Source organism: Marmota marmota, unplaced genomic scaffold (assembly GCF_001458135.2).
Source record: "Marmota marmota marmota unplaced genomic scaffold, marMar, whole genome shotgun sequence".
Lineage (NCBI taxonomy): Eukaryota > Metazoa > Chordata > Mammalia > Rodentia > Sciuridae > Marmota > Marmota marmota.
In genome coordinates, this window is record NW_026000174.1 from 58,236,338 (window position 1) to 58,247,996 (window position 11,659).

Here is an 11,659-nt window from a genome sequence, read left to right on the forward strand (position 1 = left end):
TATAAACTTGTTGCTTTTGGAATCTACCACATGCACATTACAAATATTTTTTAAACCAATGAATTCATTGAAATGTACCCTAGAATATATTCTAATTATTTAACTTTAATGATACATTTATTTAATCTAATATGTGTAAAATATTACAATGCCCACATAAAATCAGAAAATAAATTTGCAATATTTTTACGTTCTCTTTTCCTTACTAAGTTTTTGAAAGCAAGTGTGTAGTTCATACTTCCAGCACACCACAATTAAGAGCTGACACATTACAAGGTCTCAAAAGCCACCTGGGGTGAGTGGCCACCATATTGGACAGAGTAACCTTAGAATTTCCCCCTATGGTTTCTCCTGCCTTCCTCTGTCCTGCCCCCTGGCTTCCCTTCTGCTTCTTTTTTCTGTATCTCGGGCAGCTCATGCTTTTTGAAAGTCCTCTGCTAAATAAATTATTTTTGATGAGGGTGAAAAAAACTTTCAGAACTTAGTGACTAAAAACTATCTCTTGCCATTCTGTAAACTGACAGGGTGGATATTGTGCCATTATCACCAAGGCCCATGCACACTGCTGCGATTATGTGAACAGAGCTAGTACTAATACTTCCACTCCAAGATGGTATCTGCTTATATGTCAGGTGATCTGGTGCTGGGTATTGACCGGGGTGCCTCTGTGCTTTTTCCAGCAACAACTTAACCTGCTTTTAAGTTCCACTGGCTTCCTTATATGATGCTCTCAGAGTTGGAAGAGAGTGAAAGTAGAAGCTATAAGACATCTTGCTGCTTCCCTCCAGAATCTGCAAGGCACTCATACCACACTTTCTTGGTCAAGAAAGTCACAATTCTGACTTAATGTGTCCATCACTATACTGTGTGCCCTAGCAGGAGCAAACTCTCTGGAGAGAAAAGACCTCCTAACTACTGGAGTTCATGGTTTCACTCACAGGAAGGAAGTTTTCAGTGGGTGGATCATCAATAGGTAGAAAAGCCATTCCCTTTACACTTTGGGCTCATTTATTCTGGTCTCAGAAATTATTCCAGAAATTGCAATGCATTTTGGTTGCAGAGTCTATATATTGAGCCTATGTATCACATTCCAGCGGATAGTATTTTAGAGGTAATCTTTCCATCCTCCTGAAATATTCCCATACAACTTTTCTCAGCCAAATTTGAAAAGACAACCCTATTTTAAATTTGCAATTCTTCCTGAAAGCCTTCTTTGTTCACTGCTGTCCTTCAGGGCTACCCCAGAGATGGACGATTGTGCTACAGCTATCTACCTTTAGGTTGTGCCAGCATTTAATGGGGAATTATCTGAAAAGAAGGTCTCAATGCTGTCTGCATATTCAAGTTGTCAAGGGAATGAGTTCATAGACTCTTGAGTTTTTGAATTCAGGCTGAGCAGAAGGAAGCAATGAAGTAAGAGTATGAACCCTGGATATTGGTGCCACATTCTCTTGTGATTTTAAAAAGAGGAGTGCAGCTGATTGCTGCCTTGCCTAATATGATAGATGGGTAGGATCACCAACATCCTGCTCAAAATGGGCCATTTGGGTTGCATGGTAGCTTGGGGATCTTTTACCAATCACTGTTGCTAGCAGGATATGTTAAAATGAGAGAAGCTGTTTCTCAAAAGGTGAATGTTACTGTTTCCCTTAACATTCTGATGTGTAATTTATTATGTGTCTTATGTAACATTCTGATAACCTCTATCTGCCATGTATCCTCCAAGGAGAATCATATACACTGGGTTATGTGGCCCAAGTAACTGAACAGCCTTTATGGAAGACTGCACTTGTTATAAAGTTTTCTTTTGTTATGGTACCCACTTAGTAGGAACCACATTTTGATGAGTTTTATAGACAGGCTAGAGTAACATACCTGAATCTCCTATAAGCTTCCTTCAAAATATAGAGATACCCTGATTTTCTGAAGTAGATGAGGCAGTATTTCATCTTTATTTATTTATTTTTAATCATAGAGGGCATTTTAATTATATGCAAACAAAGTATGATACTTAACTCCATGCTGTCATTTTTCTGTGTAATTTCAAGAAAATACCACTTATTCTAAGAGACTTGCCTTAATTGCCTGTGTAGGTGCTTGTGAGGAATAATTTGCTGTTGATTCTCTAGAGTTACTGTCCCCTGGGGTTGTAAATTTAGATATAAGATGTTTGGTGTCCCCATTATACTCAGCCTATAGAGAAACAGGAGGGCGGTGACCTGTTTCTCTGTGGCAGGTAAGTTTATTCAGGTGTCCTATGAAATTGTGAAAATATTTTTTCCTAATATTATAACTGGGATTCTCTTTGACTTTTTCCTTTTATGCTAAGTTACTGTAAATGCAATTGAATTCTGATCCATGGAATAATCATGTAAATATTTCAAACTCATTTAAATATTTGGCCTCTAGGTACCTAGACATCCATTTCATGAAGAAAATAAACCCATAAAGCCTAATAAAGTGTGTGTTCCCATTGTTCTCCTTGATCACTCAGCAGGTAATATATTCTATTAAGGAAATAAGCTTATGAGAGAAAAAAGTGCTGAAATGGGATAGTTCCTCTCTTTATCGATAATCCCCTAATATTTTACTTATGTTTAATATAGAACATATTCTCTCACTCTCACTGACTTTAATTGGTTTGTGCAAATAAAATACAGTTGCAATGCATATTATTCTTTGAAGCAAATAATTCATTTTTTTTCACTAACTCGTCACTGGTTTGTGAATTTATATCCTTTTCCTATCAATTATGTGCCTTTCATGCTTATCGACAGTATTGCCACTCATCCCCATAAATCTTATGTTTGACAGGAGCAAGTGTCTTCACCTACACTCCCCCATGGAAGGAAGTTATGTGATGGCTGTAGGAAATCTGAGTCTGGAGACAACTTTTGCCCTCTTAGGTTTCACAGATTTCCCAGAGCTTCAGATACCTCTCTTTCTCATCTTTCTGCTCATGTACATTATCACCGTGGTGGGAAACATTGGGATGATAGTGATCATCAACATCAACCCCAAGTTCCATACCCCCATGTACTTCTTCCTCAGTCACCTTTCTTTTGTTGACTTTTGTTACTCTTCCATCGTCACCCCCAAGCTGCTGGAGAACTTGGTCTTGGCGGATAAAAGCATCTTCTACTCCAGCTGCATGCTGCAGTACTTCCTGTCCTGCACGGCTGTGGTGACTGAGTCCTTCCTATTGGCAGTGATGGCCTATGACCGATTTGTGGCTATCTGTAATCCCCTGCTGTATACAGTGGTCATGTCACAGAGACTCTGTGCCCTACTGGTGGCTGGGTCATATATCTGGGGTATGTTTGGCCCCTTGGTCCTGCTTTGCTATGCTCTTCGGCTGAGCTTTTCTGGATTTAATGTAATCAACCACTTTTTCTGTGAATATACTGCCCTCATTGCTGTCTCCAGCTCTGACATCCGTGTCCCACACTTGCTGCTTTTTGGCTTTGCCACCTTCAATGAGGTCAGCACACTACTGATCATCCTTACCTCGTATGTGTTTATTTTTGTAACTGTGTTAAAAATCCGTTCTGCCAGTGGGCGTCGCAAAGCCTTCTCCACCTGTGCCTCCCACCTGACTGCCATCACCATCTTCCATGGGACGATCCTTTCTCTCTACTGTGTGCCCAACTCCAAAAACTCCCGGCAAACAGTCAAAGTGGCCTCTGTGTTTTACACAGTCGTCAACCCCATGCTGAATCCCCTGATCTACAGCCTGAGGAACAAAGATGTCAAAGAGGCTGTCTGGAAATTGGTAGGGGAAAAAGTACCATTTCACTGAACCAGTCTCAAGAAACGTTTCCATCCTAATGAATAAGAGAACAGAACAGAACCTGTTTCTAAGCCTATAGCGTGTGTTTCTATGAGATTTGTACAGATAATTGAGAAGCGTGGACTGGTAAATTCAAATCTCATGAAGAAAAGAAAGAAGTGTAATATTGAGATGAATTTCATAAGATTCTGATCCATGAAACATCTACTTCTTTGAAGCCTCTGAACTCAAATTATTTTTTAAAAAGCACAAAATATGATAGAACATGTAGTGTGGGGGATACAGTCACTAAAAGAATGATTGTAACTCACCACAGAATTATTATTTTTTTCTCATTTGTTAATGTGTATCCAATGAATGCCTGGCCTTTAAGGTCATTTGAGTTGTGTCATGGAAGTATTGTGTCAATGTGGGGAGATAAAGGTGGATATGCTCTGCGATTAAAAAATAAAATCTTTTCTGATACCTTCATGCCATGGTTCTGTGAATTTTAGAACTTGAGAGTCTGGCAGTTAAAACATTCAAGTCATCTTCTGTTGAGACACAGGATAAGGACAATTATGTTTGTTGGGTACATGGCTACACTAACTTCGAATGACTGATGTGACTTGAAACAGGAACTGAACTCTATTTCTGACTACAGATCTAGTGCCCTTTCTGCTTAGTGCTGCTGAGACTTTTAGCGGAAGAGTGCGTAAAAATTAATTCTGTCTTTCAGAAAAGACAAACATTGGAATCTTCAATATTTCTAGGTAGCACACTGGTATTACTAGTCAAATGTTGCAGTCCCAGAATCTTCATACCTGGGAATCTCTAACATTGTCTAATCCAGTTTATCCAGAATATAAGCAATAAATAAATCATTTGGTTTCTATGAAAGTTACTGGGATAACAATTCATTCCTCTCAACTTTGTTAAATAAAGAAACTCTATTCAATGTATCTTTCCTGTATGAATTGCATTTTAAGGTCATTTAACAGTTAAGATGAAAGGAGGTTCAGAAGAAATCAAGGCTGAAAAAGCAGAAATAAGAAAATCACAACTCTAGAACTGTTCATCTGAAAAAAAATTTAAAAGATCATGGTGATCGCAATGATTTCAATGGGTGTTAAAATCATTAGGCAAAAGAGAGTGGGTAATTTTAAAATAAAGTAATCAACCTAACGATGTCCCTACATGCAGGGTACTCCACATAGGCTTCATACAAGAATGCTCAAGAAACACATTTAGGACAGGGAAAATTAATCCATGCATCAACAGTTCTTGGAGTTCCTTGTTTTGAGGCTTGCGGTATTGAGGAAAGTATTTCATTGTTGTTTCCCTGGAAGTCTTCAAATGACTGAAAGATTTACTGTAATATCGATGTACTGTTTCTGGTTTTACTATTACAGATTATTTCTGCTGATCTGAAATTGTTTATCAGTAATGGACTAACAAAAGTGTGCCACAATAGCACTCTACTAATGCCATTCAATATTTCTTTATTGTCCTACGACAAACCAAGTTAGTGGCATAAATACAGCCTTGAAGGACAAATACAGATATATCCTATATTGTCCTTGTTATATATTTACAAAGAAATTGAGAAAATGCACAGAAAGCTCACCTACTCCAGAGTTGTTAAGATACATAAATAAAAGACCTTCTATTTGAAAATAAATGGGTTTGCTCTTCTTTGCAAACAACTCAAAACTCAAACTCAAATCTCAAAACTCTGTTCCTTCACAAAAGCCCCTTGCCTGACATCTCTAAATAAAATGGCAACTATGTTAACATCTATTTTGGTACTAAAGGAAATGATCACATATTTATCTATTTTTATATCCTACTTTAAATATAACTTTGAAGAGCAAAGAAACGCTGTCTCACCAACTCTTAAGACAGTACCTGGCTCAAAGTAAGCCTGTCATAAATATTTATTGAATGAATAAATCAATGAACAATTAAATGAGTAAATTACATATCATCATTATGAACTCAATCTTCTTTCCCTGATTCCTGTACCAGAAGACAATGCTCATGGAGTGATAATTGTTTTAATTCTGAGTATGAAATGCATACTTTTCAAACAGTGTGTGCTCAATGGTTATTACTTATTATGGCTTATTACAAGAGAAAGATTAGATATCTTTGGAGAGGAATGTTTTAATGAGATTTCATTTTATATTCTTATATCAAAAGCATATCCTTGGACATAATTGGTATGCAAACACGCTAAGTGACTGGACATGAAAATATTCTAAAGAAGCTACTTTAGGATTTTCTGAAGGAGAATAACTGAGATATCAGTTTCCATTTGCAAATAATTTCTCCATGCTGTACATTTGTTAAAAATACTGAGGTGCCACAAAAACATAAAGCACATGGTGGGAAGTGGGTTGCCAAAGCACAATTGTACTTCTGCAGAAGGGTGCGCTCCCAAAGAGAATCTGAAGGACAAGTTCATCTAGGAAGGCAGTAGGATAATATTCATTCCTAAAGAGATAGCACCCATTGTTCCTGGCTCCTGATAAGAAGAGTCCCTGGTTATACTCTACAGGATTAGCTAATTTAAAATCTGGGGTGGGCATTAAACAGGGCTACAGTTGTGATTGGATACATATTAGGGAATTGTAAAAATGGCTTTATTCTGACCACATGGTTCCCAAAATTAAGAAGGATCAATGCTACAGGTGAAACAAGTTACAGTAAACATGCATGTGCTACATTTCAGGTTCAACTGTAATAGAAAGGAAAACATAAATATCATATATTATTTTAGAGATACAATATGTCTATTGCAATAAGCTTGGCTAAAAAAAATATCATTACAGAAGACCTTTGTTTTCATTTTTACTGCCAACTTTTAAAATATTATTTTAATAGGTAAATTATAATAGTATACATTTACTTTAAATAATCACAATGTAGTAATATTCAGAAGTTTTTTGAACTCTCTGTTCTCTACTTCCCCACAGTTTTGGTAGGTTTAGCTCTGTCCCAGTTGCATGAAAGGTCATATTTATTATTCAACAATTATTCATGGTATAATTTGTGCTAGTTATTAGTCTAGCAGCTTATAATATATCAGTGAACTCAACAATGAATTTCTCACTTTCCCAGAAAATTTATTTTAGCAAAGGGAAAAAATATATATATTTAAAATGCAGTACAAAAGAATTTAAGAAATACATTTTTCTGTGTTAAACACTTTAAATGGTAATATTGTGGAATAGGGTAATCCCTTCAGTATAGTAGTGTGTTCATATAAGACTTCACTAAAAAATATATATTGGGCTGGGGATGTGGCTCAAGTGATAACGTGCTCACCAGGCATGCGCAGGGCACTAGGTTCAATCCTCGGCACCATATAAAATAAAGATGTTGTGTCCACTGAAAACTGAAAAATAAATATTAAAAAATTCTCTCTCTCTCTCTCTCTCTCTCTCTCTCTCTCTCTCTCAAAAAAGATATATAAGCAGAAATTAAAAGGAAAGAATTCCAGTAAGAGGTCTTCTTTTAAGAAACAATGAGGAAGTCGGAGTATCTGCATGCACAGCTAGTGTAATAGTTAGCTTGTACTCACTGTGATCTGACAAGGACAAGTTACAGGAGGAAAATGTTTCAGAGGATCAGTGCATGGTTGGCCCACTCTGAAGCTGAGGGCCAGAGATAAGGCAGATTAACATGATAGTAGGATACTTTGGGGGAAGGAGTTCATGACAAGGCACCCAGTAAGCAGAGAACTCTACACACTAAAAGGCAAAATATAAACTCCCAGGGAACATCCCACTGAAAACCTTTCTCTAGCCACTTTTTACCTGTCTACACTTACTGCCCAGTTAATTTATATCAGTGGATTAATCCAACATTTAAATGACATGTCTCATAATCTAATCATTTCACCTCTGAAAAGTTGGGCATAGTTTCACAAATGACCTTTTCAGGGACCCCCCACAACTGAACCAAACAGAGGAAAGAAACAACAGATAGGGCCAAGATTTAACAGGGACTTGATCATTTATCCAGTTGAATGTTGACCTTTGTAAATCTTTCTGCTTTAACTTTCAGTGAAACATTACAACCTGAAGAGCTGGATATTCACTCTTTTCCAATATGAACAAATTATTTAATATGGTAGAAAAGTATTAGGCCTAGCAAATACTAGCAAATCATTTTATATTGATGATTCTTATATATATTTCTATAAATGAAATTTATGGAGCATGAAATTTATGAAATTTATGGGACAAAAGACAGTAATGAAGGTATGGGAAAGGTGAATGTAATATGTGTTATATAAAATGCTCCTGATGCTGCTAGAGGTTTTTCTCAGATATTAAAATTATATCAATTTGAGGTGATTGATTTTAATTGCTTGTGTATGACCTCAAGAGAATTAAGCAATTGATTGTCTCTAGGGTTATTATCTCCCAAACTAACTATAGATATAAGAATATTTGCATTGCCCCCAACGAGGCAAGCTCCTGCCTTAGCTGTCAGCAGGTTTGTTTTCAAATTCAAAAGACATATTGGTTTAAATTCAATGTAGGAAACCGACCCTCTTAAAACTAGAGATTTCTTGAGAAATAGATGTGAAAGAACCAGGAACAGTGAGTACACTTTTTCTACAAAGTTTCATATTAGAGGACCATCTTAACTAGCCCCTCACCAGTATCACAAAAACAAAAAAATCGTATTGTCTCACTTTTGCAAATTTTGAAGGAGTTCTCAAGATAGAATATTTAAATAAAATGAAATAGACATTGAATAGAATGTCTATAAAAAAATAAAGACCCTTATTTGATTAAAGTTAGAAGAATGTAACCACTGATAGCAGAAATAACAAGCACAATTGAGAAAAAATACTGGGATGAAGATTGCATCTATAATTTTTTCCTGGACTGTAAGTTCATATAAGTTTTCTTTTTTTTTTAACCAGGGATTTCATAATAGCATTTGTGATAATGCATTCATTGCATTAAATGTAAAATAGTTTTAAATAAAATTTAAGATTCTTTAGATAAATAAAACATGGTAGTAAGAAAATAGATAATAGAATGTCTGGCTTGTACATTATCTTTTGAGGTTGTCTTTAATAAGTAAATTCATAAGGAGAGGAACAGATATGGTCATTGAATGCCTCAGCATATGATCAGATATCTTTATTGATGGGCTATGTGATGACTATTCTATAGATTCCGTGACTAAAGATGACTTTTCAGAAATAGTAGGGGAAGGTTGCTGGCATAGTTAGATATGAGAGGTTTTTGGCACTAATAACAGAAATATGTTTCTTTTATATTACCCTCATCTCCATGCAATGAAACATCTTCAGGGTATAGTACTACCTAAAATTGTTAATTCTACTCTTCTACAGGTAACATAAGCACAGAATAAAAATACAGTGTATTTTAAAGTTAGAGAAAGAGAGAGAAAAGAGAGATTGAGTGCATGATACCCAGTAGAGGGATATTTCTATGTCAGAGTTATATTATAGTTAGTTAATCCTGGCTGAGAAAAGTACCTAGTTCCCCCTCTAATATGTATCATCTTGATAGTGCTTTCTAGTACATTTCTTTGTCATATAGCCCATCACAGAATTACCTCCAATAGAATTAGAATTTCCAGTTTGCTTACTTGTTGTAAACATGATTAGTCATAAAAAATTCTAATATCTAAATCTAGAATCAGGACCAGCCACTGGTAGATAAGAAGTAGATATATCACTGGAGGCCTGAGGATCTGGGCTTCAGTCATAGATGTGTAGTGCATTCTTAGTCTGCATTTCATTGGAAAACTCAAGATTTCTTTGGCTCTAGAATAGGAAAGTAAATTAAAATATGTTTACAAATTGTTCCAGTTATATTTTTTTCTTTCAGACATGGAGCAAAGATTTGTGATAGAACTCCTTAAGTCAAACAGCATACTTGCTGCAAATTTAATTCAGATTTGTGCTGATTCACAGATACTGGGTCAGAAAAGAAGATTTAAGTGATATGTGGAATTAAAAATAAATGCACAAGGTTAAGCATTAGTGTTTCAATATATCAAGGAATGTTTATAAAAATTAATATATTTAAAAACTTCCAATCTTCTTGCTGGTTAAAGGACTAAGATCATCCATTATCATTGATATTTAGATTTATCTTATACAAATTTACAATTTTAAACAATGGTTGAAAGTTTTAGGTGAACATTTGTTAAAATGGCCATTACCGTTGATCCGAATTTTTCATAATTGTATTTAAAATATTCTTTCAGAACTCATATTTAATTCAATAATTGTATGTTTCTAATGTTAAAAAGGGGTTCATACTTTTAAATAGTAGATATATTGTCTACCACATATAAATAAACTCACAGATTATGAAAGTGGTAATTTATAAAATTTGAAAGCGCAGTGAACCACACTGCGTTGGTCCTCACTCTCCCTAATATTTTTGTTTTCAGGATTAACTCAGATTCCAAATAACAGAAACATGGTTCTGACAGACAGAAATAAGAGTGGGGCCACATTCACCCTCTTGGGCTTCTCAGATTATCCAGAACTGCAGGTCCCACTCTTCTTGGTTTTCCTGGCTATCTACAGTGTCAAGGTGGTAGGGAACATTGGGATGATTGCCATAATCAAAATCAATCCCAAACTTCACATGCCCATGTACTTTTTCCTCAGTCACCTCTCTTTTGTGGATTTCTGCTATTCCTCCACTGTTGCTCCAAATATGCTGGTGAACCTAGTTGCAAAAGACAGAAGCATCTCCTTTTCAGGATGTGTGGTACAAATTTTTTTCTTTTGTACCTTTGTAATAACTGAGTCTTTTCTACTAGCAGTGATGGCCTATGACCGCTTTGTGGCCATCTGCAACCTTCTGCTCTACACAGTGGCCATGTCCCAGAAACTCTGTGCTGTTCTGGTGACTGGATCCTATGCATGGGGGTTGGCCTGTTCCCTTATACTAACATGCTCTGCTCTACAGCTGTCTTTCCATGGCTCCAACACCATTGATCACTTCTTCTGTGAGTTCTCCTCCCTGTTCTCCCTCTCATGCTCAGATCCCCACATCACCTCTTTGCTGCTCTTTATTTCTGCCACATTTAATGACGTCAGCACACTGCTCATCATCCTCATGTCTTACTTGTTCATATTCATTACCATCCTCAAGATGGGATCAGCCACTGGGCGACGCAAGGCCTTCTCCACCTGTGCCTCTCACCTGACTGCCATCTCCATCTTCCATGGCACCATCCTGTTCCTCTACTGTGTGCCCAACTCCAAGAACTCCAGGCACACGGTCAAAGTGGCCTCTGTGTTTTACACAGTGGTGATCCCCATGTTGAACCCCCTGATCTACAGTCTGAGAAATAAGGATGTCAAGGACACAGCCAGCAAAATATTGCGCAGTAAAGTCTCTTATTTTTGAGCATCATATTATCACTGAATTTTTTCCTGATATATAAATTGTGTTCTTGAAGGTTGGTTTTAAGAATAGGATTAAAATCAATAGAGCCAATATTATGCAGCTGAATTGAAATGGATTTCGCTTTCAGGAGAATAAACTTAGATGTCTTTTTGTTGCTGTGAAACATCAGTAATCTTTCTCATTTTCCTTGTTTTATCTACAAAATTGGAATAATGTAACTTTCAATCATATAGTGAAGATTAACGAAAAGCCTACATATGATATGGGATATTGTTCTGCTTAGTAAATATTACTAATTTATCTATTTTATCAGATATTTGACATAAACTGAGCTCTTAATAAACCTATGCAATAAGTGGCCAAGTAAAATGTCAGAAAATATTAACTATCATAGGGAATTTCAGAGAAGGGCGTGCACTGAGAAACTTGAAAGGGATGTTTTTCTAAAATAGGTATTCTGTGAACT

General features: G+C 36.2%; 2 protein-coding genes across 2 annotated transcripts; both read left to right on the forward strand.

Moving 5' to 3' along the window:
* Positions 1-2,842: 2,842 nt before the first annotated feature.
* Positions 2,843-3,799, forward strand: LOC107159186 (olfactory receptor 5D14). Its single transcript, XM_015505749.1, has one exon. The coding sequence runs from the start codon at positions 2,843-2,845 to the stop codon at positions 3,797-3,799; it is 957 nt and encodes a 318-aa protein (XP_015361235.1).
* A 6,446-nt stretch (positions 3,800-10,245) lies between these two features.
* LOC107159192 (olfactory receptor 5D18-like) lies at positions 10,246-11,193 on the forward strand. Its single transcript, XM_015505761.1, has one exon. It carries the CDS (start codon positions 10,252-10,254, stop codon positions 11,191-11,193), a length of 942 nt encoding a protein of 313 aa, XP_015361247.1. The 5' UTR covers positions 10,246-10,251.
* Positions 11,194-11,659: the final 466 nt, after the last annotated feature.

Excerpts from the sequence above, each read along its gene's own strand:
- LOC107159186 (XM_015505749.1), top strand. The coding sequence starts at position 2,843 with ATGGAAGGAAGTTATGTGATGGCTGTAGGAAATCTGAGTCTGGAGACA.
- LOC107159192 (XM_015505761.1), top strand. The coding sequence starts at position 10,252 with ATGGTTCTGACAGACAGAAATAAGAGTGGGGCCACATTCACCCTCTTG.